At 47.3% G+C, this 24,568-nt stretch overlaps 7 protein-coding genes across 7 annotated transcripts; 4 read left to right on the forward strand and 3 right to left on the reverse strand.

Moving 5' to 3' along the window:
- Positions 1 to 35: 35 nt before the first annotated feature.
- GGS25DRAFT_122363 (uncharacterized protein) lies at positions 36 to 1,278 on the reverse strand. Its single transcript, XM_049256139.1, has one exon. It carries the CDS (start codon positions 1,156 to 1,158, stop codon positions 406 to 408), a length of 753 nt encoding a protein of 250 aa, XP_049120075.1. The 5' UTR covers positions 1,159 to 1,278; the 3' UTR covers positions 36 to 405.
- A 144-nt stretch (positions 1,279 to 1,422) lies between these two features.
- On the reverse strand, positions 1,423 to 1,985 carry GGS25DRAFT_122403 (uncharacterized protein). Its single transcript, XM_049256140.1, has one exon. The coding sequence runs from the start codon at positions 1,813 to 1,815 to the stop codon at positions 1,507 to 1,509; it is 309 nt and encodes a 102-aa protein (XP_049120076.1). The 5' UTR covers positions 1,816 to 1,985; the 3' UTR covers positions 1,423 to 1,506.
- A 3,039-nt stretch (positions 1,986 to 5,024) lies between these two features.
- GGS25DRAFT_122428 (cell division control protein 42) lies at positions 5,025 to 6,742 on the forward strand. The gene is made up of 4 exons (XM_049256141.1): positions 5,025 to 5,378; positions 5,720 to 5,839; positions 5,974 to 6,352; positions 6,427 to 6,742. The coding sequence occupies exons 1-4, from the start codon at positions 5,359 to 5,361 to the stop codon at positions 6,490 to 6,492; spliced, it is 585 nt and encodes a 194-aa protein (XP_049120077.1). The 5' UTR covers positions 5,025 to 5,358; the 3' UTR covers positions 6,493 to 6,742.
- Positions 6,743 to 9,443: 2,701 nt separating this feature from the next.
- GGS25DRAFT_475739 (Arginase/deacetylase) lies at positions 9,444 to 11,330 on the forward strand. Its single transcript, XM_049259731.1, has 3 exons — positions 9,444 to 9,629; positions 9,850 to 9,976; positions 10,105 to 11,330. Exons 1-3 carry the CDS (start codon positions 9,492 to 9,494, stop codon positions 11,031 to 11,033), a joined length of 1,194 nt encoding a protein of 397 aa, XP_049120078.1. The 5' UTR covers positions 9,444 to 9,491; the 3' UTR covers positions 11,034 to 11,330.
- A 25-nt stretch (positions 11,331 to 11,355) lies between these two features.
- Positions 11,356 to 13,535, forward strand: GGS25DRAFT_122504 (asparaginyl-tRNA synthetase). The gene is made up of 2 exons (XM_049256142.1): positions 11,356 to 13,314; positions 13,384 to 13,535. Exons 1-2 carry the CDS (start codon positions 11,678 to 11,680, stop codon positions 13,508 to 13,510), a joined length of 1,764 nt encoding a protein of 587 aa, XP_049120079.1. The 5' UTR covers positions 11,356 to 11,677; the 3' UTR covers positions 13,511 to 13,535.
- A 4,963-nt stretch (positions 13,536 to 18,498) lies between these two features.
- GGS25DRAFT_122716 (uncharacterized protein) lies at positions 18,499 to 21,654 on the forward strand. Its single transcript, XM_049256145.1, has one exon. The coding sequence runs from the start codon at positions 18,875 to 18,877 to the stop codon at positions 21,227 to 21,229; it is 2,355 nt and encodes a 784-aa protein (XP_049120080.1). The 5' UTR covers positions 18,499 to 18,874; the 3' UTR covers positions 21,230 to 21,654.
- Positions 21,655 to 22,353: 699 nt separating this feature from the next.
- GGS25DRAFT_122708 (histidine acid phosphatase) lies at positions 22,354 to 24,387 on the reverse strand. The gene has a single exon (XM_049256144.1). The coding sequence runs from the start codon at positions 24,045 to 24,047 to the stop codon at positions 22,470 to 22,472; it is 1,578 nt and encodes a 525-aa protein (XP_049120081.1). The 5' UTR covers positions 24,048 to 24,387; the 3' UTR covers positions 22,354 to 22,469.
- Positions 24,388 to 24,568: the final 181 nt, after the last annotated feature.

Consider the following 24,568-nt stretch of genomic DNA (forward strand, 5'->3'; position numbering starts at 1 on the left):
CTACCTACCTGGGTAGGTGGGTAGATCATTACACCGGACTGCGAGTCTTCGTGGAGTATATTGTAAAATCCAAGTGGGACATGGTACGCCATCGTGACACGATGCTGTAGATCGTGGGCGGTTTGTTGTAGATAAGGCTATTATCTACGCTTGCAAAGTCTCCCCTCTAGCCATGTAGGTATTTGGCTGCATGTAGGTAGATAGGCATGCATGTATATAGGTAGGTAAAATATATATAGCTGAAGATGCCTATATATACCTATACATCGGTATTTATGCCACTCTTGATCGGAATCAGAATAGGGACGGGGCTGAGAGATGGGGCTAAGGAATCCTGTGTGCTATAAATACACGGGCCTACCTAACTGCCACCCCCCCTTTTCTCCTAAAATAGCGTGACCGAGATCATACAGCGACCTCCTGCTTTTGCTCCTGCACCAATTCCTGTTCCTGCTCCTGTCTAGCAGCAGTAGCCTCGGCCTTGGCGCGCCGCTTACGCGCCCTGCGGACCTCGATCTCGACCTGCGCCATCTCTGCGCCGACAGCGACCAGAGCCGGGATCACCGTCTCGACGGCCTCGATGCTCTGCGCTTGGGCCTGGCGGAGCGCGAGAGGGGTTAGGAGGCCGAACCAGCGGATCGGGTCTTTCTGTTTCTGTTTTTGTTTCTGCTGCTTCTTTTCTTTGGTATCTCGAGGAAGAGAAGAAGAAGAAGAAGGGCCGGCTTGCTTGCCTAATCCTTCTTTACCGGAAAATCCCGGGATGGCGTTATCATTCCCAGCAGCTTTCTCCGTGTCGGAAGGCTGCGTGGCGTGTGTTGGCGGGTCCTCGGGGGATCTGGCTTCCGGATCCTCCGCCGCCCCCTTTTTTACGGTGAAGGTGAATAATCCACTGGTGACGGTTTTCTGGTCACCACCACCACCACTACTGCCACCGTCATCACTACTCGTAGGTTCTACCGTTATTCTCCGGGTAGCCTGCATACGCTCATCGTAGTGGTCCTGACCAAAGCGCATTCCTCGCTCGGCGGCGAAGTTGGCGCGGGCGATGTTCTGATACATGCCCGTCTGCAAGTTGCTGAGCTGGCCTCTTAGGGCTGTGTACTGGTGGAGGAGATGCAGGTATCGCTCCAGCAGCTTGTCGATGTGATCAGTCTCCATGGTTAGGACTAAGAGGTACTCTACTGCCTAGTAGTTTGGAGATTTCATGTGTAGATTCTTTGCACTGCCGTTCCTGTAATATTTATGTACATATGTAGATGGATGTTGATGGTACCTAGGTACTTGGGTACACTTCGTTGGAGACATGCAGATGTGGATCTCTCGAGGTTAGTTAGTTTGATACGCCACATGTGGCTGTAGTTATTGAAACCCTCTTTTGGAGAAGGACCCCCTTTCTCTCAAACCCCCACTTATCCCCTCTCCCTTCAATGCTCTTCCACCTTCAAATATTTCTTCATTCCTGTCAGACGTCACCTTGTAAGTTATAAAAGTCTCACTGCATTTATTTCATATCATTCGTTGGCATCGCGAATAGGAAGCAACGGGAGGAAAAAAAGAATGAAAAAAAAGTGACACCAAATACCATATGTCCACCTTCATTACTACCGCTCCTAAAGCTCCTACAGCTCCTACAGCTCCTACAGCTTGGCACATGCAGACTGTCCAAGTACCTAAGATCTCTTTTTTATCATCTGCAAGACACACCGATGCATTGTGAGCCCTACCAGAGGGTCCAAGTGGCCGAAGGGGGGTGACCCTCCTTCTTTGCTGGAAACCGGCCCAATAACGACCGTGGGCGGTTAGGATTCGAACCATGTGGCCAACCTCGGAGGGTTTTTCTTGGGGGTTTTTTTCTCGGCTTGGGTATGTTTGTTTGCTATCACCTTTTCAAATGTGCCTACATACTGTACCTTCACAGCTACGCAGCTATGTACGTAGATGTTCCCCCTCCACATTTCTCCACGTTACTTTCCAGACGATCTTGCGTCCTTTTTTTTCTTTTCTCCCAATACGATGTCGCTGATAAGGAGGCGGGGACAAGACTACCGTACTATCGGTAGGGCATCACACAAAAAGCGACCTCTGGAGAGGGCCTTTGCCGTGACGAGGGTTGTACTCATCTGGTCCCTCCCTGTGCCACTGCCTATACACATACATGTGCTATGCTGGCGAGCTTCTTTCTACAGCGCCAAAATCGCCTGACCGTTGCTTTGCCTGGCTGCCACGTAGTACCGGTGTCCCAGCGTCCCAGTTAAGAGGGTGTACAGAGAGAATGCTTTCTGATCTGGGCGAGAGGATGCCAATTGGAGCTGCAGATACCCTTCCTTCACCCTTGATCGACAGCTTTGCCACGACCGAGATCTCCAACCGTCGTGGAGTAAATTACACACTGGATATGTATGTACCCTAAATACCTAGGTGATGAATTCTCTTGGCCTTATCCCGAACATATTCAAATAGCACAGTCAACGCCGACCCAAGGAGCCAGACGCCAGACGTCAGACGCCAGACAATATACACCTCATGAAGAGGCGGCTAGATGAATGCTGCCGTGTCGGAGCTGCAACACTCGCTCCGAGTATAGATTGAGGATGTGAAGGGCCCGACGAATGATCTTGGTTGTAAGATGTGTTGCAGTTAGTTCGTGGTGTTTCACTGCAGATTCCATGCATCTAGTAACTCATGTTTGAACCCTTGGCTACCCTGGAATGATCGAATCCGATCCGTATCTCAGCTTCGCAGCTGTCAAAAAGTAAGGCTGCCGAAATTCTATGCAAAAGAAAGTTTGCTTCCGCTCCAGATATATTACAGTTTACCCTACTATGTATGTAGCTAGTAGGTATGTACTATGTAGGTCGGTGTGTAGACTTATTAAGTGCCTACTTACCTGGGTATATACCTATATGTATCTAGGGTACTGACTTCCACGGATGTTCTAGAAAGGAGCGCAGGGTTACAGTTATGAGGGCCCTTCCCACCTTGTCATTGCTTACCTAGCAGCTGTCTAAGTGACTAATACCTGATGTTCAATAAGGTATGTAGGCGCCATACGTCGTCATGAAGGGTCGTGATGACGCTGCATGAATAAACGACAACGGATAAGACCCAGGTATATATGCACATGCGCATGGCGAGCTGGGTTCATCGAATACGAAAACTAACCCGAAGGGGGCGACTTTGTCATGCTTTTACCTCCAGATGTCGAACCAAACCGAACTGTAGGACATACAAGTCTAGTAACAGCACACAGCACGTTGGTTTTTTTGGGGATATTTCTTCTTTTTTTTCATTTTTTTTTTCAGCAGGCTTATCTTTAATTATCAAGATCCCCTTAAGAGGAGGATCTCGTTAAACAACACGATGATATTTAATAACAGCTGTGTCGTAAGAAAAGTTTTCTCGTTAAAATTATTTAGTTAGTTGACCCCATCCTGGCTCCGTGTTGATTTCCCAGCGTGCACCACCCCCCTTAAGGCTTGAGGGCGTAAGAGATTCCGAGAGCATTGCGCATAAACTGGTCATCGCTTCTGTTATTCAAGCACACATATATATACTAGTATATACGTCGTATATCATTTCATTCAATGTTAACAGTACTACTAGGCATGTATCTATGTATGTGCGTAGTATTTGTTGGTTTGGGCTATTAATCCTGGATATTCAGTATTGTACATATATCGGTAACATTGAACTATGTATATGTGTGACATGGAATCATTGAATTGATAAGTCTGAAATACCTACATACATACTACTAGTAGTAGCAGCATGTTGAATCACAAATTAAACAGAAAAACTGAACAACGCATAAAGTTTCAATGTTGTTCAGTCGGGGCCAATGATCAAGTCAATTGACATTGCTGTGGTGTGATCAATGACTTGATAAGTGACGAGAATGTGACTTTGCGACTTTCAACGTTGTAAATTCAAAGTTGAGCACGCCCAGGCGGCCCAGCACAGGGCCAGCACTGGCCCAGCAGGCCTAGTACCATCAAATGTACTTAAGGTATTGTACATAGGCTGAGTGCTTGTTTAATTGCATAAATCCTAGAGGAGCTAGGCGGTATTGTGGGGCAAAAAGGGGATTACCTAGGCAGATTCAAGTTGAAAAAAAAAACATTGAAGACACATGCAATGTCTGGAATTGATAGGTATGGATAACTAGGTACATAGGTACTTTCATGTACCTAGGGGGGAGTCGGGGGACAGACATCAACATTGAAGCCAGGATGGATAAAGAAAATTGAAGTGGGAAAAATGGCTAAGAGAAAAAAGAAAAGAGCACGGGATTTTGAGTACGTACCTCTTAATTATCCCGTTTAGATGTTTAGGTCTGTGCAAGAACGAATCAAATCATAGTACAAATTTAATGTTACTTGCATTTAACTCAGTGGTGCAGCTGGTGCAGCGTGCTATCTACATGTACTTGTATGTACATGCTAAAATCACTGCACATGTGTGTTTTCAACGTTACCGAACCTTACAATAGGTACAGCACGGTACTCATAGCACCTAAATAATACCTGCAGGCTGCACTACATACCTAGTTACTCGCAGTCTTTGCACTACTTACACTTGCGCTGTACACTAACTGATCTGCTAATCTTATCAACGCTCCGGACCCTGCCAATTCTCCCAGTAACTTGTCCCAAGTTCCCAGTTCCAGTTCCAGTTCAGTTCCAGCTCTAGTCGCATTTGCAACAGTGCAGGTGCAAGTGCGAGTGCAAGTGTGCAAGTGCAAGGTGCAAAGTGCAAGGTGCAAAGTGTAGTTGCAGTTTGCAGTTCACAGGCAGGTCTAATCCAGTCTAATCCAGTCTAATCCAGTCAAGGCCCGTTCCTGTTCTTGTCGCCCTCGAATCCTTCTTTTCGTTCCGCCAACACTTTACCACTTTACCACTTTACCACTTAACCACCTACCTACCACTTACTGCCTACCTACCTTACCAACTTACTAACCTATCTACCTACCTAATACTTTCTCCATCTTCATCTACTTCCAAGTTCCCTCAACTTCAACAATTACAAGGTTCTCTCTCTTTGTAATTGATATTGCATCTTTTTCCTTTTTTTTTAAACACCCTCTCTCCCGCCGAGTCTCTCCCTCCACCCCCCAGTCTTTTCCCTCACCGCCGTCAACTATCGAGGTTTAGACTTGAGACATTGTCCCTCTCAGGCTCCATAACCCCTCTGCCATCTTTATTTTATTTTATTTTCCTTCGACGCCTTCTTTTTTTTATCCTCTGCGAATTAGCCGATACCCGCCGACGTCTATCCAGCTTGCTCGCGATAAGAGAAGCTGCACCATCGGGACATCGACGTATCGCTCTTGCTCCTGCGAAGGAGCTCTAGCAAGTCAATATGGTGGTGGCCACAATCAAGTCAGTAATCATTACTTCCTTCTTCGTCTTCTTCTTCTTCTTCTTCTTGTTCTTCTACTCGCTCCCCTTTATCCCTTACCCCATCCCTTCCCATCTCATATCCTATCCTATTTCATCATCTAGTCTATTCTGGACACAAACATCACATGGAAGAAACGCGCGGCTGCATAACCCATCTCTTTGAGAATGTGTAGACCTACATCAATGTCTCAACAAAGATGCAATTCACGCCGCTTTCATATCCAAATCACGCGTCACTCTGTCCATCCTATAATTCTCTAACATGACGCAATCGCCTTTCTTGGAAATACTATATACTAACATGATACCTTGGCTTACAGGTGCGTGGTTGTTGGAGATGGTGCTGTCGGCAAGACATGTTTGCTCATCAGCTACACCACCAACAAGTTCCCGTCGGAATATGTGCCGACAGTCTTTGACAACTATGCCGTCACGGTCATGTGAGTTCCTCGAACACTTTTCCCATCACTCTTGCCATTGGCGCGTTGGAGACATACTATTCATCACCAATTGGATCCATGTCAACGCTTTGAAGTGGCCATGAAGATAAGCTAATATAAGCTTTCACTTCCAGGATAGGAGATGAGCCGTACACGCTTGGTTTATTTGATACCGCCGGACAGGAAGATTACGATCGTCTTCGACCCCTCTCGTATCCCCAAACCGATGTGTTCCTTGTCTGCTTCAGTGTCACTTCCCCCGCCTCCTTCGAGAACGTCCGGGAGAAGTGGTTCCCCGAGGTCCACCACCATTGCCCTGGTGTCCCCTGCCTTATCGTCGGCACTCAGACAGATCTGCGAGAGGACCCTAGCGTCCGAGAAAAACTATCCAAGCAAAAAATGCAGCCTGTGCGCAAGGAAGATGGCGAGCGTATGGCCAAGGAACTCGGTGCGGTCAAATACGTGGAGTGCAGTGCCTTGACCCAATACAAGCTTAAGGACGTATTCGACGAGGTTTGTAGCTTCCAACCCTCATAAGATATATGATGGTATAGCAAGTTGCGAGTTAAAATACTGACTATTCTTAGGCGATCGTCGCAGCACTGGAGCCACCCCCGCAGAGGAAGAAGCCCCATAAGTGTTTGATATTCTAATGCCGCCGCTCGACCGAAGTACCAAACATTTCTTCCCTCTTTCGCCCTTATTGAGCAACGTCGCCACGGAATTCCAAGATTGGAAGGTTTACGGACATGTCGTTCTTGGGCAATTTCCACAACATATGCATTTTTCGTAATAAGGGCGATCTTTAGACATTTGCGCTTGTGATACCACAAGTGGATAGGATTCAGAATGAATCAAAGTTTGGTGGAAGCAACACCGCATCGATCAGGGAAGTAGTACCGTTGGAACAGCCACGCTAGGGATGTTCCTATAGGGCTCCAAGTCTAGCCTATCTACAAACTAAGGTACTTAGGCAAAGGAAAGACTTTTTACAACAGTACAGAAAAGGTCTTGAGGTTGGTGATATAAAGGAGGGGAAAGAGAGAGAGTGAAAATACACCAAGGGTGAACAGGGGATCAATGGACTTGGGCAGAAGAGGCGGTTTGCGAACTACAACAACTACTTTCCCTCTAGACAAACAACTTTTCAAGTCACATAGTTCCCCTGTCTCTAGTTTTTCTGCCCCCTTTATTTTTTCTTAGTACTTTCTTGCAGCCAGGGTTTGGAGGGGATTCATGAACGCAGGTAGGACTTTGATAGGATGTTTGGCGATCGGAGTGCATCTGAATTGATTTGATCGTCTTCCCATGTTTTCTGATGCTGGCTTTTCTGACCCCCAAAATTGTGAATTCAGTGAAAGCAAGAAGAAAAATCGAATAAAAAAAAAGCCCTATCTCCAAAATCTTGCTCTCAGCCGGTTTCAGTCCGCCTATGGATTTCCACGTGGTCATGTTCCGCCCTGAATTCAACTTGCGCGTGTCTCCGTATGGCTCCGTAAGATCTCCGCATCGGGAAGGTAGCACGAGAGACTGACAGCAAAGAATGGAAGATTTCCGACTTGGACCGAATGTTGTTATGTGTATATGGTCAGACGCTTCCTAGTGTGTAATGAAGTGACTGACAAACAGAACAGACAATAGTATTAGTAGCTTGGCTATATATACCGTTACCTGTTAACTGACGAAGTTACATACTACATATATGCGTGTCTCGGTTAGAGTGAAGTGTGCTTACATGGTATGGTATGTACGTCTATGCATGTATAGGGCAGATGGAGGGAGTGAGTGGCGGGGTGGGCTCAAGTTGGCAGATTGATTGATTGATTGATTATGATATCTACATGACTTGAAGTTGCTCATGTACATATATATATATATATGTGTGTGTGTATGTATACATAGGTAGCGTCGAGAGGATTGACGTAATAGCAGGTAGTTAGTTAGGTCAGGACCCGGTTACTACCACAGTACTGATTGACTGACTGACTGACTGACCGAAACCCAAGGCAGAACTATAGGTAGGTAGGTATTACCTGGGTTAGGGGCGTTTGCGATAGATTGTGGCTGGGCTTACCGACATTATGTATCGATTTCGACCCGTCGGATTTTTTTGGGGAGTTTACAGTACTTCAGATGCTTACCTACCATGTAGGTGGGTGGGTGGGTGTTATTTATTACATGTAGGTAGTAACTGACTGACTGACTGGCTGGCTGGCAGGCTAGATACTACTACCTATGTAACCTATATAGGAGCCCTTCTCGATCTCTCTCTCTCTCCTTTTCTTTGCAGTTGGGTGGTATATTGGTAGGTAGGTAGGTAGGTACTAGGTTAGATAGTCCGAGACATTGCGGATGAATGGTAGGTACTGTAAGGCGGGAGTTTTTTTTCCGGCTGCGGCTTGTTTCTATGTAGTTAATTCTTCTTTGGGGGGGGGGGGTTTGGTTCTATATACATAATATATGTACAAAATACCTACCTACCTACCTTACATACGTACTACCTACCCAGTGATGTAAGTAAGTATGTATGTATGTATGGCGTACGTATATCAACCTTGCTATTCGTTGTTCCTTCATATATAAAGTAGGTAGATATGACTATAATATATCACAGGAAAATCATGCTCGTATTCTACACCTGCATAAATATGTGGCTTGCTGGCTACATAGTTTGGGCTGTGCTATAAAGGTATCAGAAACGTGGGGGGCTTGCTTTTCCTTTTTTTTTCTTCCTTCTTTCTTTCTTTCTCTTCCCCTTCTTTCAAAGCCTCGGCTTAGGTATGTACATACATACTGGTACTCTACATTATAACCTTACCTAGGTTAAATCTAACTACATTGGCAGACGTGGGAATTACCAAATCATTACATTACTTCTCGCCGGAGCCGGGACGCGCGACTCTCTCTATGCGTCGGTGCTACCGATTCTAACCTACATATTTATTCCTAGTACCTAGGTTAGGTAGATAGCCAAGAGGTGAGTGCCGGTGTCAACAAAACAGGGGGAAATAACAGCCAATGGAGTTCAGTGTTAGTATAATTACCTAGGTTAGTACCTATGCTATATCTGGTTTCCAGATGTGTTCCTCTACGAACTTCTAGAATTATTATTATTACTATTATCATGAATCCCCCCCCCCCCCCCCCCCCCCCCCCCCCCCCGACTCAATGCGGTTCACTGCGGATCACCGCCCGAGTTTAGCTTACACTTGCCATAGGTAGCTTAAGTGCTACTGCTAGGTAACCTATAGGGTGGTACTAGGTAGCATCTAGTATGTGTAAGCGTTTATCTACCTAGATCAACCTATCTTACTCCGCTCCGTGATCGCGGACGAACTACAATACATAATAGCTGTAGTCTTTATGGAGTAATGGCTTGGGGGTGCTTTTTTGTTCTATCGTATCTATGCCCCCTCACTCTATCTCCCTATCTCGGTATATAAGTTTCTAGGAGTTATGGGCTTGCTCTAGTCTTTTAGTTACAGACTAATTATAAGAATTGTCATTTTTCTTTACCCCCTCTACCTACCTTCTTACACCTGAACCTCCTTCGTTGCGTTTACTTACTTGCATTTGCTTATCTATACGCTGTCCGGCGTTATAGCAAGCCGTCATATAGATACCCCTCCCTGTCTTATCTTACGAAGTACCTATGAAGCTGAGAGAATCTCTCTGCCTCGCCTTGAGCTACGGCTCGGCGGTCGTCCGGGCCTGTGCTGGCCACGGTGATCAAGTTAGGGAATGGAGTCAAGAAGAGCTCGATGAGCTGGAGATGAAATGGGGCGCCGAGGTAAGTCGAGTTTTCTTTCTTATTCTTGAAAGTTCATCCTATCCTATATCGTTGAACGGTATACCCGGGGTAGCTTGCCAGCTCAGTGTTTTGAGGTGTTAGCTATGCTCAAGAGGTATACAATCGCCGTTGTGTTGTCTTTGCGATCATCCTTGTCCAAAACTCTATCTCTCCACGTTGATTACTTAGATTGCACATGCTGATAATCATGTGTGTCCAGTGGGGATTTTCAGGAATCAATGTCTTCGCTCACCTCGAGTATCATAAATGCCTGACAAATCCAACCGAACTCTTTGATATCGCCATCATCGGAGCCCCTTTCGATACGGCTGTTAGTTACCGACCTGGTAAGTCAAATTATACTCCCCACTTCCCCTTTCCTATTTCCCTTCCGGCCTATGCGATATTCCATTTGTGTACTTGCATATACAACACCTACCAAAAACCTGTGTGAGTACGACTAACCGATCCCCAGGTGCTCGCTTCGGCCCTCGGGCCATCCGCGCGGCTTCAGCCCGGCAAACTTCCTTCCGGGGCTTTAACCCACGGGCAGGGATTAACCCGTATAAAAGCTGGGCGCGGATCATAGACTGCGGCGATATCCCGGCAACGCCGATGGACAATGCGGTAGCGGTTAAACAGATGACGGCGGCATTCAGCGAGCTCGGAGCCCGCGCCGCCGTATCATCACACCTAGCACCACGACCACGTCTCATGACGCTCGGCGGCGACCACAGCCTCTCACTGCCGGCACTGCGCGCACTTCACGCAGTCCACGGCCCGATTCGCGTACTGCACTTCGATGCCCACCTCGATACCTGGCACCCGGCCAAGTACCCTAGCTACTGGGCATCGGAACAGTCGCGCTTCACGCACGGCTCCATGTTCTGGCTGGCAGGTGACGAGGGCCTCATCTCGAACGTGACTAGCGCGCCCAGTGTACACGCAGGGCTTCGCACACGGCTCTCCGGCACTGGGGATTGGGATGATGATGATAAACAAAACTGGGTGCGAATTAGCGCGGACGATGTCGATGAAATTGGCACGAAGGGCATTGTGGATAATATCATGGAGACTTTAGGGACGGAGGATCCGGTGTATTTATCCATAGACATCGATGTATTGGATCCGGCGTTTGCGCCCGGGACCGGAACCCCGGAGCCGGGTGGATGGACGACTCGGGAGCTGATTCGGATCTTGAGAGGTATTGAAAAACTCAACTTGGTGGGTGCAGATGTGGTAGAGGTAGCGCCAGCTTACCAAGGGGCGGGTGAAGAGACAGCACTTGCGGCGGCGCAGGTTGTGTTCGAGGTTCTCAGCAGCATGGTTAAGAAGGGATTGGAAGGTATGGGGAAGACAGGGGCTGAAGAAGTTACGGTTGATGATGGGAAAGATGAGTTGTAGGTAGGTGTGTGTGTGTGTGTGTGTGTGTGTATGCGTGCGTAAGAGCAAGAAGGAAAGGGGGGGAGAGATCTATGTTGAGATTGGAATTACCGTCATATTTGGTGTTCAATGTTGATGACTCCCAAGTCCCGGATGAACCCGATATCGCAAGTCAGTTTCGGGTTACTCACCTATGTAACACGAACGCTCAAATTAAATCCCTTGAAACCGTAGTGCTTCAAATTACACACGGCCTTCCGGTGCTTATCTCGTACTTCGTATATGAGTCAAACATGGAATGTATAAATTCCGGGTAAAAGTTGAAATTGAAAAAATTGAAATAATTAATGGAAACTTTGGAGACATTTATATTTGAGTTAAGAACGACTGACTACATAGTACTTACTTGCACCTACCTACATACATACCTAGTAGTAGCGTAGTAACTAGCTATTGGCAACTGCGCACATAACCCCGCCATCCCACCAACCCACTTTCCACAATTCTTCACACATCCTATTCCATCCCACCTTCCACCTCCCTCTGCCTCTGGTTGGTAGCAAACTCTTGTCCAAGTTGCGCAGCTACTCAGCTCCCTCTCCCTTACCAAAACAACTCGACATAGAGAACTCGACATAGAGAACTCGGCACTACATACAGTAATCATGTCTGCCGTAGAAGAATTGGCCCAGCGGGTCAAGAACGATGCGAAGTCCTACATCGACACTGATGCAGGCAAGGACGACGAGACGGCTGATGGATCCGACTCGAAGCCCTACAAGTCACTGGCCTATGCCTATATCCAGAACTTCGAGAAGCCTACCCCACTATACCAAGTTCGAGCTTCTGTCACCGGCCCTGTTGCCGCTGATGAAGACCCTTCTGTGCGATTACTATGGAAAGAACCTGCCAAGAGCGCCGTGAAGAAAGCTCAAGGAGCTCTCGATGCGCATAAGAAGAAGGTCCAAAAACAGCAGCAACAGGCTGCAGCCGAAGAGGAACAGAAGAAGCAAAAACTACAGAACCTCGAGGCTGCTAAGAAGATAGTCATCAAGCAGGATGAGTCACTACCGAAGCCAATACGAATCAAGATTAACCGCAAGGACATTGAGCTTGGGGAAGGTGACAAGAAGGGCACGCGGGTTAAGGTCTTTGGAAGAATCCACCGTCTACGAGTGCAGAAGCAGGCTACCTTCATCACCTTGGTCGACGGCTATGGACAATTGCAGTGCATATTGGCTGCCGGCGACCTTACAAAGAATTACGATGCTCTAATCTTTGCCCAAGGCACCTCACTCGCCCTATACGGTGAAATGAAGAAGGTACCCCCCGGACAGAAGGCACCCGATGACCGTGAGCTGCATGTCGACTATTATGAGGTTCTGGGTGCGTCACCTAGTGACGAGGATGCCATCACCAACAAGGTCTCTGCCCAGCAGAACCAATGGGATGCTCAGATGCTTGACAACAGACACCTGGTCCTCCGAGGTGAAAATGCTTCTGCGCTTATGAAGATTCGAGCGGCTGTCGAGGGAGCATTTCAGAAGGTCTACGAGGACCTCAGCCTTACGAAAGTATCTCCCCCGGCCCTCGTCCAGACGCAAGTTGAAGGTGGCGCTACCCTCTTCAGCGCACCCTACTATGACGAAACGGCCTACCTTACTCAGTCATCCCAACTTTACCTCGAGACCGTTATTCCTAGCCTAGGAGACGTCTACTGTATCGAGAAATCTTTCCGTGCAGAGAAGAGCCTGACGCGCCGTCATCTTGCAGAGTACACTCATGTGGAAGCTGAGCTAGATTATGTCGATTTCAGCGAGTTGTTGGACCATCTAGAGGAAGTCATCTGCCGTGTTATTGATATTGTCCTGGCCAACCCAACTATCGCAGCCCACCTAAAGGAGCTCAACCCTACATTCCAGAAACCATCTCGTCCCTTCATGCGCATGAAGTATACAGATGCGATCGACTGGCTCAATGCACAAGATCCTCCCATTTTGAACGAAGAGGGCACTCCCCACGTGTTTGGGGACGATATCGCGGAGGCAGCTGAGCGCAAGATGACAGACATCATCAACCGACCCATTTTTCTAACGCATTTCCCGGTCGAGATCAAGGCCTTCTACATGAAGAAGGATCCCTCCGATCTTCGGGTGACCGAGAGTGTGGATTGCCTCATGCCCGGAGTGGGCGAGATAGTTGGCGGTAGCATGAGAATGGAAAACTACGAGGAGCTGCTGGAGGCATACAAGAAGCAGGGGATTGATGCCAAGGACTACTACTGGTATACTGACCAGAGGAAGTAAGTTGTGTTCTCTCGTGTCTATAGCATAATAGGGCATGACGTCGACTAGAAACTAATTTTTGATAGGTATGGTACCTCACCGCATGGTGGATACGGTCTCGGATTGGAGCGGTTCCTCGCCTGGATTGCCAACCAACACACCGTCCGCACCACCTGCCTGTATCCTCGCTTCATGGGACGTTGCAAGCCTTAAGCGGTGAAGCAGATATTTCGGTCTAGGTATTCCGGGTCTCTGTGCAAAGCTTACCGCCGCCGAGATCCGGAAATTCGGCTTGGGAACACGGGTATTGTGGACCACCGTAGTAGGATGTGAATGGAGTTGGGGAGAGCGGTCAAGCTCTGGAAGATATCGATTAGACAATGCTTTCGGTGCTTGGGGCAAATAGGGGCTGGTTCGAGAGCCATCTCTTTAACTAAATACGAATTGTGATCAAAACTCCCGAATCATTCGTAGGCAATTACCGACTCCTTTTTGAATAAGTGCTTACACCTGGGCAAACAAAGTTATAGAACTTGGTTCTTTGGGGTTTGGAATTGGGTTTGCTTGGGACCAAGAAGACGGTTTTGTTGCTATCGTGGCTCTCGTAGCACGGTCCATCTGGCGGGCTGGGTAAAAACCCAACTATCGATAGTTTTTGGCAAGGTGAAAAAAAGCAGAAAGGAAAAAAAAAGGAAAAAAAATCAAGAGGCTGACAGGCACTAATAATCCTCGTTTTGGGTGGAATCAGCCTACGTCACCAACTTCGTAAAACTGGATTCGAAGGTAGGCACATGTACAATACAGACAGTAGCTTGGTAGGCTGGTAGGCAAAGCTTGGATTTACGGGTGTTCCGAAGACTACACGATCGAGGCGCGGGGAGGTTATGTTGGGTAGAGGTAGGTCCAGAGGTAGGCCCAGGCGTAGGCGTAGGCGTAGGTGTAGGTGTAGGTTAGGTCTAAGCTGACCAGTTGACCCCCCCTAAGCTGCGGACGCAAACTGACCTGACGAAAACTAACCAAAGCCAATCGGAATAGGACCGCTTATATAATTTATACTATGTACACTGTTGCATATGTACATAACTACTTGAACTTATGTAAATGCATAGCCTAGAGATATTTTACTATGCTGTGTGTAAGGCTGGGGGAGGTAGGGTTGACATCTTGGGAATGACCGCATCTCAAAGTCTGTGCCTCGGTACTCACTCGTACTCACTCGTATTTGCCTCATTGGACGTGCGAACTGCCAGTAGATATGTAGTGTACCTAGGAAGGCTTGATTTGTGTTCATACGTCGTAGTTAGTGGTAGGACAATACTGTATGTGCGTATGTATGTGCGCATGCAACTATTCATAAACAACAATAACTACACGGTCCAAGCACGAAATGTCACAGCGTCGTGATCCAATCATACTACGGCACGCACGATGGTGGCTTTTTGTCTATTGAGAATTTGAGATTTATGTGCTACCTACCGGCGCAGCCTACCTAAACGGTACTTGGTGTGATTTTTTTTTTGCGAGCTACCACGAGAGAGAGAGAGAGCGGGATTGGGGGGATTGATGTTCAGGGCAAGATCTAACTATTTATTGCACATTATGGATGTATCTAATATAACATAATCGAATACTAAGGAGTTAGTAATTAGCAGTTGCTATGTATAGTTATATCTACTGTAGTATGGATGGATGGATGGATGGATGGATGAATATATGTATCAATTGATGCATTCAATGTTACGACAGTAAGGTACATACTGTAAGTAGGTCGGTACATAGTTACCTATTAAAAATTAAATAGTAAAAAAAAAAAAGGGTTCAGATGTTCCTACAGGAGGCAAAATTTTGTTCTGGCATCTGGCATCTGGCATCTGGCATCTGGCGCGTGTGCGTGTGTGTGTGGTCGCACCGCATGCAGCATTTCGCGCTAAAACATTGCGCACCTCGGGTACCTTGCCGTAGCGTCGCAGGGACTTTAGAAGTTCTTTGTTCGGGTGGGGCCAAACGCGTGAGCAACTGCTGGACTGATGAGTGAGCAGCAGTTGTCAGTTTTTGGCCATGGCTCTTTTTTTTTTTTTTTTTTTTTTTTTTTAGTTTCAATCGGGAAAATAGGGGTATTTGTCTTGGCTTGCATTTTTTTAATTACTTATTGGTTCATGTGGTAGTGTACACTAATACTTATGTATGTAGGTATTATACATTATTCAAGTTGTTTCTTTTGTTCATTAATACAAGGCTTATTACTATATTATTCATGTATTACCTGGTGATATTTGCTCAGTTAAGCAAGCAAACAAGTAACCAAGAAAGAGTAGGCAACCTATTAGAATCAAGGAGATATTAGAAACCGCATTGAAAGTTTATGTGCTATATACTGGAGTCCGGGATTATTAACAAGTCAATTCGATGCTGCTAGTTCTAAGCTGTATCAATGATATGTTACATGTATGCATTTACCAATCAGTAAAGACAGCAGACATTAAAGTGCTTGACAAGTTGAATGCAAGGGGCGGGCTAAATGCAGGAACTCCTGTACTACTGTACAAGTTTACAACCCGTTCTCTGCGGTCAAAAAGGCTATTATTGCAGGAGGATATGCGGGGAGCGTTAGACGGATGATACGATTAGATTTCAAAGTTTTCCCTATTGCATGGGAGCACATGCACACTTTTTACGCCTTTTTTCATGTTGCTAACTAATAGTTAGTTACTTCATGTACAACATTGAAGATGAAGTCGAGGGGGGACCGGACCCTGGAACGCGGAGAATATATCGAACTCGAGGTCACGTTAGTCTCACGCCGTTGGACGAAACGAATAGCAAATGATGCTCTAGGAACTTTAAGTAGAGGCCACTAAGTAGCCTAACCTTAGTTTCTAACTAGGCCCTGCTGCTTCGTATCTTACTGTACTATGCAAGTAGGTAAGGTATGTAATGAATCCCAAATCCAAAATGTCGAGATGATCCTATTATGGCCCGACCCCGCGAGGCCCGGCCAGGCTACCCAAATGTCCTGGATTTATTGTACATAGTAGGTTAGTTATTCCAATGTTGGGTGAGGCGGAGACAAGTGTATATACCTACTTTTTCTCCTTACAAGAAGGTATGTGTAAAATCATTCGGTGTCCCCTAGCCGGTGATCCTCTTTGCATGCGTGAAGATAACCTGGTCACCGAACTCTCATGCATAGTTACCGCATGGTGTGGTTCCCCTGATCTTTCGACGCACATATAACATACATGCATACATACATATATTGTACATAGATACTATGATAATATGTAATATCTGCATTGAGCTGTTCACGATCATCTGTGACGCTCGTGTCTAGGCCTCAACCTCATGCCAAGGATAGCATGATCGGTCTTTGTCTGTAGGCTAAGAGCCTCATGTGCGCTGAAGAGAGTGCATAAATGATAATAAATCAGGATTGAGATGAGAGGAATCAAATATCAAATATGGATCAAATACATTTTAAAGACGTTAAGAAAATAAATAAATAAGTAAATAGATAAAAAGATATTAAATCAGCTTTCTATTTTAGAGCACTAACAAGATAGTTCCGTCTTTTTAGTTCAAATTAAGACACCTTTAACAGGCTATACATGATGTACTCATTAAAAGATATGGGGAAAAGGCCTGTGGAACATTGGATTGGATGGGCCCTCAAAGTTCTTAGCGGTCCGAATATTCTAGGTTAGGAAGCATTGAACGTTAAATGTTTAGACGAAACCGTTGACATGAGGCTGAACTTTGATAATAGACAGGCCGCATGACAGTTAGCTACTGTACATACTATGTATGTATTTGGAAACGTTGACGTTGAAATTCCTTAAATCGGTCTTTAACTTCAGTGTTTTTATTTTTGCACCTATCCTGTCGACTTGCTTGATGAAACATAGGTACCTACCCTAGTACATAATATGGAGAATTATGTACTGGGTGAGCATTGAATCGAGCCTGGAAAATGGAATGAATAATATTTTAATACCGAAACATGTAACTCGGCATATTCGACAGTATGGGGCAGTACTTATCAATGTTCATAGGTAAGCTCTCCGATGTTCACCCCCCCTTGTCCTGAAGCAGTTTCCTGGTAAGGGATCGCTAGGGGGGTGAAGGGTTTAAGGAGTGGTACACAGAAAGAGCATAAAATTGGTACGGGACTTTGAGGTACATTGCCTTAAGTACCTCCTCAACTTAGATGTGACCAGGGCAACAGCTGGGCTAACTTTGAAGTTCGTAAGGAAGTTCGTAAGCTCTCCAGAGGGCTCAGGGCTCAGGGCTCATTGTTCAGGAAAGAACAGCATCCATGATTGAACAGAGTGGCCTGGCACTTGCCTGCCAATGCCTGGAGCCCTGTAGGTTTACTAGGTCAGGTTATTCAAAGTGGAAAGTATCGAAGTGGGAAAGGGTGGGAAGGAGGTGGTTCTAAATGGGCTTAGTACAAGTTGTAGCTGCAGGGAGTTCATTAAAACTAGCGCCCCCCATTTTGGACATTCTGGCAATCTGCACCAACCCAGTCATCCAATTACTTTCCTCCATTTTTCTGCTCGTCTCCTTCTTTTCACTTCCTCCCTCCATCTCCTTCTTTTTACCCTCTCCTTCGTACGGAGTAGTTTGTTCAGTCTTTCATTCTCCCCCTACTTACCACCTCTACCTACTCCTCTTCCTCATCCTTATTCTGCCTCCTTGTATCTTACCTATCCAATCCTTCTTCGCCGTCCCGCTCCTATTCTAGGGCTCCCTGGTATCCGCTTTGGATCTTCTTCTAGCCTTTATTTACCTACACTCATTCGCTATACTTTTCTAATATTCTTGTGAACTTGCATCGCCAAGATAGCTTTACCCCTTTTTTTCGCCCAAGAGACAGCTATCTCAAGTTCAACCTGTCTGCGCCAGCCCTGCCTAGCGAATCTATAGGCCCGTCCACCCCCCAAAAAGAAAGTCTACCGACAAAAGCTTTGTTGTGTCTCGTGGTGACTTGGACTTGGTCAACCTTCATTTCTAAGTAGATCGCTGTCTCGTTCGCTTTGGAGGATAATTATTCGTATTGTCTTTGTTCGACGTGCTCGGATCGACCAACCTAGATCAAAGGACCAGAACGAAACCTCACCGGGACTCGTCCTTCACCGCGTCGACCCCTGCTCCCGACTCACCTTTTTCGTCCTGGTCAGCTGCTAGGTAATAGCTCGTTCAACTATTAGATTACTGCACTCTTTCGATATTTTCAGCCACGGCCGATCCGATTATATCGCGTAATCTCGGCGAGAGACCACCGATCTATTGCATATAGTCTATATTCGTCTTCCTCGGTGGTGCCTCTTCTTTCGATTAGAGATACCCAATTATCTTTCAACTTAAACTATTGTTTGGACAAACTCGAGGTTATTCCATTTCCATCATTGACAGCTTGTTGTAATAGTCAACTTTGCTTGCTACGTTAGGATCCTGTACTTTTTGGATCCTATTTCTGCCTTCTGTCCCCGTGCCTCTTTTCGGCACGCCTAATCCTTCAAAACGGCGGTACTATCGCACGCCTCCCGGGACAGCCTTGTCCCTCCTCATCTTCTCGGGATGCAGGATCTCTCGGCATCTGGTGGCATCCCCACTGGCCCTGCCGCTAACTCGGCAGGCCGGTTCGGTCATTCGTCTAAGCCTTCTAATAGCGATACTGGTTTTTCTCACGGTGCCTTCACCTCTAATGTCTCTGGGTTTGCTGATAGACACCCTCGCCGAGGTAACATTCCTTCGATCAATACTCAGCAGCAAATGAATCAGCCCGCCCATAATACCAATCACGATATGACCACGCCCGGCACAGGATTTGATATGCAGTTTACGCCTCTCCTTCCGTCTCAGTTGCTTCTGGGCAGCCCCTTTCAGCCAGGAACCCCTGCTGCTTTTGCTAGCCCTCAGTTCCAGAACATGTCTGCTTTCCAGCACAGTCAGCAGCACAATGGGCAACAGCAGCAGAACATATCGAGCCCCGTCCAGCAGAACATTTCTCCTCAGACTTATCAGTCGATCGTGTCCCCTTCGACCTACGGCGCCCCCCAGTTCTTCCAGCCTCAGTCTCCCACCGGAATGCAGATGCAAATGCAGCCCCAGTCGCCAACCATGAGCCCTGGTGTCGTGACCGGAACTAGCAGAACTGTGTATCTGGGTAACATTCCTCCGGATACGTCTGCTGAGGAGATTTTGGGTCATGTTAGAAGTGGACAGATCGAATCTGTTCGTCTTCTTCCCGACAAGAACTGCGCCTTCATCTCTTTTCTGGACGCCAACGCAGCCACTCATTTCCACTCTGATGCTATCTTGAAGAAGCTCTGCATCAAGGGACAGGATATCAAGATTGGATGGGGCAAACCATCTCAGGTCCCAACCTCCGTCGCGCTAGCTGTTCAGCAATCTGGAGCTTCTCGAAATGTGTATCTCGGAAATCTGCCGGAGGATATCCCGGAAGAAGAGCTACGAGAAGACCTCGGAAAGTTCGGTGCTGTTGACACCATCAAGATTGTTCGCGAGAAGAACATTGCCTTCATTCATTTCTTGTCTATCGCCAATGCCATGAAGGCCGTTCAGCAATTGCCTCAGGAGCCGAAGTGGCAATCTCCTCGCCGCGTATACTACGGCAAGGATCGTTGCGCATACGTTTCTAAGACTCAGCAGCAGAACGCAGCTCAGTATCTTGGCATTGCTCCTGGGTATGCCCACATGCTGACGGGACAAGATCGCGAGGTCATTTCTAGTGCACTTGCCCAGCAATCTGTCGCTGCAGCAGCTGTTGCCACTACCGCAGGTGGCATTAACAACTTGGGCAACCGAACCATCTACCTCGGTAATATCCACCCGGAAACCACCATTGAGGAGATTTGCAACGTTGTTCGTGGCGGCTTGCTCCACCACATTCGATATATTCCGGACAAGCATATTTGTTTCGTCACCTTCATTGATCCGACTGCGGCGGCTTCTTTCTATGCCTTGAGCAACTTGCAAGGCTTGATGATTCATAATCGTCGTTTAAAGATTGGATGGGGAAAGCATTCTGGTGCGCTCCCGCCAGCCATAGCATTGGCTGTCAGCGGCGGCGCATCTCGAAACGTTTACATAGGGAATCTGGATGAGACTTGGACGGAGGAGAGGTTAAGACAGGATTTCTCGGAGTTTGGGGAGATCGAACTCGTGAACACGCTACGTGAGAAGAGCTGTGCTTTTGTGAATTTTACGAATATCGCCAATGCCATTAAGGCCATTGAGGCAGTACGAAGCAAGGATGAATACAAGAAGTTCAAGGTGAACTTTGGAAAGGATCGCTGTGGAAACCAGCCTCGACAGCTCTCGCAGCAGCCACAGTCTCCCCGTGGTGATGGTGTGTCGTCACCTCCACCAGTTGGGAGCGGAAGCGGTAATTCTCCTACCAACCCAACATCACCCCAATCCGCCAACAGCGTTAGCCTGTTCGCCAATGGGAACAATCCGCTTACCATGTACTTGAACCAAGTGTCCCAACAAGCTCAACATCAGCAACACCAACAGCACCAGATACTGGCCTCTCAGCAGGCTGCTCTCTTTGGGACTGCTGCATCGTCCCCCAACGAGCTCTCGCTTGAGATGCCCCAGCAAGGTCCGTCTCATGGACAGTCGGCCAGTATCTCCAATGCTTATGCATCGAATGGCTCTATCCCTGGTGCTACCACCATCGGTGGACTACTGGCACCAGGTAATCAACGAGGGCAGCATAACCGTGCTGTGAGCCTTCCGGTATTCGCGCCTGGCTTCGAGAATGGTGGCACTAGCCCAGTTAGTGGTGTTGGAGGACCGAACGAAGGGGAACGTAGAGGTCACCAGTATCAGGCCAGCTTTGGCGGCATGGGTTCTGGTCTTGGTCTCGCATTGAACGGATGGGTGGAGGAGGAGGTTGCCAACTAAGCAATCACGCACGACCACTTCCAAAGGTTATTGGTAGGGAAAGATAATATGTTGTAATTGCTGCGTTGGTTTTCTTCGGCGTTCTTTCTTCAGCTTTGAACGGCTACGGTTGTCATTTTTATATGATCTTTGTAAAACCTCTTGAACACAACTTTCCCGCTCAACCCGACATACCAAGAAAAGACATTGGTTGCTAATCAAAATTCACCTACAAACACTACTTTAAAGAACGACGGCAAGATGGGCCCAAGGCCATACGTTATTTGCGATTGCGATTTGGACAAACGAATAAGGATGGAAAGAAAGAATAAGAAATGGGTCTCTGAAAAATGAGGTCCGAAGGCCGGTTTGATAGGATGGTGCATCGGAGAAGATGGGATAAGGATAGAAGGATTAAACTCGAAAACGAGATATGGCCCGACTAGCAGTTCTCGACCGTCGTATGGGGATGAATGATGGTGATGGGTATGTTAGTAGTGTATGTTCCGTCACGTATCTCTCTAGCTCTACTGCTACCGTCGTCATAATCATCATCGTCGTCATTGTCGCGTACAATCTCTCTCTCGTCTTTGATAGGTTAGGAGGGTAATAATACAACGAAAGAAAAACAAGCTCTCTCTAAGTTTATTGTTGGAATCGTTCATGTGCGTGCTGGTTACCTATGAAACCTCATAACTGCTATGACTATAACCATCACTATCACTATCACTATTACTATTTTCTCCTTGCGAGCAAGATGGGCTGCGATTAGCCCCTGTTTGCACGGTTGTGTATCCCCTAGGTTAAGTTGATAGATCAACTTTGAGATCTTGCAGATTCTCTAGGCTAGCTAGCTAGCTAGCTAACCAACTAACTAACTATCGGTGCACGAATAAATAGATGTAGGTACATGTAACTATGTATAGTATGGTATGTATTGTACAGAGGGTCCTCTGATTTTTTATTTTTTTTTCCACCTTGCGTTAGAATCCTGCTTCGCGGACCGACATAACTATTCAAATCTCTCATAAAAATTCAGCACTAGGTATACCTAGATTTTCCATGGCACGAATGAATCATTCATTTACTGTCATATAACCTAGGTAGGTAGGTCGTGGGTAGGTCGTGAAGATGACTAAATGGAGATAGATACCGAGATAGGTAGGTAGCTTGGGTATCTCAAGGGGGGGTGTATCTTGATAGGCATGGTAGTAGGTAACTAAGTAGTACCATGAAAGCGAACGAGCTTTAGTTACTCATTCTAGTAGCCGGCAGGCTCGGGCTTAGTCGGGAATGCTGGGCCCTGGACATCTGCCCTGCACTGCTGCTTCCAGTTGCGGGGGACGAACTTGTCGACAATGGCCTTAAAGGCCTCGAGGGTGCAGAAGCTCTCGTCGCCCTCGAGGTGCTTGCCGGGGGCCTTGCAGCCTGGCACCGTGACGACTTGGTCGTTGTACCTTATGCGAACGTAGTAGCTGTTCAGCTTGGCTCGTTCCGCAGCCGAGAGCTCACCCGTCTGCTTTCGGCCTATGCCTGGTGGTGAATTGCCGGGTTTCGTGCGGGCCGAAGAGAATACGGAACTGAACCAACCGGGCTTAGCAGCATCGACGGAGTTTCCTGTCGTCGCACCCTCTTTCTGCGTGCTTGCTGGTTTGTTGGTGGTGTCTGCTTTCCGGAACATCTCGATGGCGATATGGCTTGTGTAGGGCGGCCATTTGGCGTTCTCGTACGCGCCCAAGCTAGCTAAGACGGCGGCAAGTGTTGTATCGTGACACCCGCTCAGTCCAAATCGGATGGGTGTAGCTCCAGCCCCTTTCTTCATAATGCTGGTCTCCAGCTTCCCGGCTACCTCGTACTCGCCATCAGCTGTAGAACTCTCGGCGCTCCCTACCATCCTGCCTACAACGTCACCCAAAAGCCCCCCGATACCTAGGGTCCTGTATTCCTGGCTCTCCCTGTAACCTGCAAACCATTCCTCTACCCCAATCTTGTCGATAATCTCACGCGCCTTGGGGTCGTAGAATTCTTTTGGAAGTCGCGTCTCTGGGCCATGCGCTAAAGTCGAGTTGATGGTATCCATGATACCGCTCAACCGCGGACGTGAGTCTACGGCTACACGCTGAGACTCTTCGGGCATCCATTTGCCCAAGAGCTTGGTCAAGTACGCCATGTCGTCCGTCTCGTTCCAGCGCTCGGCAGCGCGGCGCGCAAATGCGCGAGAGAGCGCAGCAAATCGGCGGCAATTGCTGTCGTTAGGGAACAAAGTCTCGTCGCCCGGGGCTCGGGTCAAGATGGGTGGGGCGGGGAAGGCAGGGGCTCGGGTGTGCGCTGGGTATAAGCCGGTAAAAGTTTCTTGCACAGATTCTAAGGCACGGGGGATGGGCGTCGCCCGCAAATAAAGGCCATCGGCGTTCAGCAAGACCGGTGGTAGGAATCGCAACTGATCGACATATAGTGTGCGTAGGCGGGAGCCGAGATCGAAAGTGGTCTCCCGGCCTTTGTCGGTCAACATGCCCATTTCACAGACTCCATCAACCTCTCCAGCGGGGCCCGCAGCTAGTACGGGCTCATCATTGCGACCGAAGGTTTCAAGCCGGCGCTTCCACTCCAAAGTATTGAATTGATTGGTATGACGGTCCAGTACAGCGGATTTCAGTTGGCGAACGGCACTGCAGTAAGGCCAGAAGGCAGGGAGACCGGCGTTCTGAAAACGAGCAGAGACAGGGGAACGTTCACCATGGCGTAGCAGAACTTGGACGAGCTGGAGTTCAAGGTTAGACGGGTAGAGGGTCTTGAGCTCTTCTTGGGTGTAGGGTGGTGGAGGCGTAAGGGATGTCATTTTATCTTGTCGCAATTCACGGAGATTAGAAGAGAGCTATAACTATGTACAGTAAGAGTAAATCTGTATGGCTGGATGAGTCTAAGATATATATAAGATATATATATATATATATGTATGAAAATGCTTGTATGTTCTAGGTTGTCATGACTTTCAAGAGTCAAAATTTGAAGATTGAAGATTGAAGATTGAAGATTGAAGATTGAAGATTGAAGATTGAAGATTGAAGATTGAATCTTAAATCTTGAATCTTGACTCTTAACTCTTTACTACTAGTAGTATGCTCTTTCCGTCATCTTTGTCAACTGGCTCTTACCCTGTAGGTTACCTACCTTAGGTTCTCACAGTCACAATCTCATTGGCTCAAGCTCTGGTACCTGAACTGTGACCTGATGTCTAGTCTGAACTGACGACTGCCTAACCTTATGTACCTACCTAGGTTAGGATACAGTCAGTAGTACTCAGTTAGTCTCAGTACTACGCTCCGTACTGGCATGTACCTTAGTAATATGGGATAATCG

Source organism: Hypoxylon fragiforme, assembly GCF_022984875.1.
Source record: "Hypoxylon fragiforme strain CBS 206.31 chromosome Unknown GGS25scaffold_2, whole genome shotgun sequence".
Classification (NCBI taxonomy): Eukaryota; Fungi; Ascomycota; class Sordariomycetes; order Xylariales; family Hypoxylaceae; genus Hypoxylon; species Hypoxylon fragiforme.

Bases quoted from the DNA above. Each gene is read 5' to 3' on its own strand.
- GGS25DRAFT_122363 (XM_049256139.1), bottom strand. From the start codon at position 1,158: ATGGAGACTGATCACATCGACAAGCTGCTGGAGCGATACCTGCATCTC.
- GGS25DRAFT_122403 (XM_049256140.1), bottom strand. From the start codon at position 1,815: ATGGTTCGAATCCTAACCGCCCACGGTCGTTATTGGGCCGGTTTCCAG.
- GGS25DRAFT_122428 (XM_049256141.1), top strand. From the start codon at position 5,359: ATGGTGGTGGCCACAATCAA. The intron at 5,840-5,973 runs GTGAGTTCCTCG...TTTCACTTCCAG, and splicing joins AACTATGCCGTCACGGTCAT to GATAGGAGATGAGCCGTACA. The intron at 6,353-6,426 runs GTTTGTAGCTTC...GACTATTCTTAG, and splicing joins TTAAGGACGTATTCGACGAG to GCGATCGTCGCAGCACTGGA.
- GGS25DRAFT_475739 (XM_049259731.1), top strand. From the start codon at position 9,492: ATGAAGCTGAGAGAATCTCTCTGCCTCGCCTTGAGCTACGGCTCGGCG. The intron at 9,630-9,849 runs GTAAGTCGAGTT...ATGTGTGTCCAG, and splicing joins AGATGAAATGGGGCGCCGAG to TGGGGATTTTCAGGAATCAA. The intron at 9,977-10,104 runs GTAAGTCAAATT...ACCGATCCCCAG, and splicing joins GGCTGTTAGTTACCGACCTG to GTGCTCGCTTCGGCCCTCGG.
- GGS25DRAFT_122504 (XM_049256142.1), top strand. From the start codon at position 11,678: ATGTCTGCCGTAGAAGAATTGGCCCAGCGGGTCAAGAACGATGCGAAG. The intron at 13,315-13,383 runs GTAAGTTGTGTT...AATTTTTGATAG, and splicing joins TGGTATACTGACCAGAGGAA to GTATGGTACCTCACCGCATG.
- GGS25DRAFT_122716 (XM_049256145.1), top strand. From the start codon at position 18,875: ATGCAGGATCTCTCGGCATCTGGTGGCATCCCCACTGGCCCTGCCGCT.
- GGS25DRAFT_122708 (XM_049256144.1), bottom strand. From the start codon at position 24,047: ATGACATCCCTTACGCCTCCACCACCCTACACCCAAGAAGAGCTCAAG.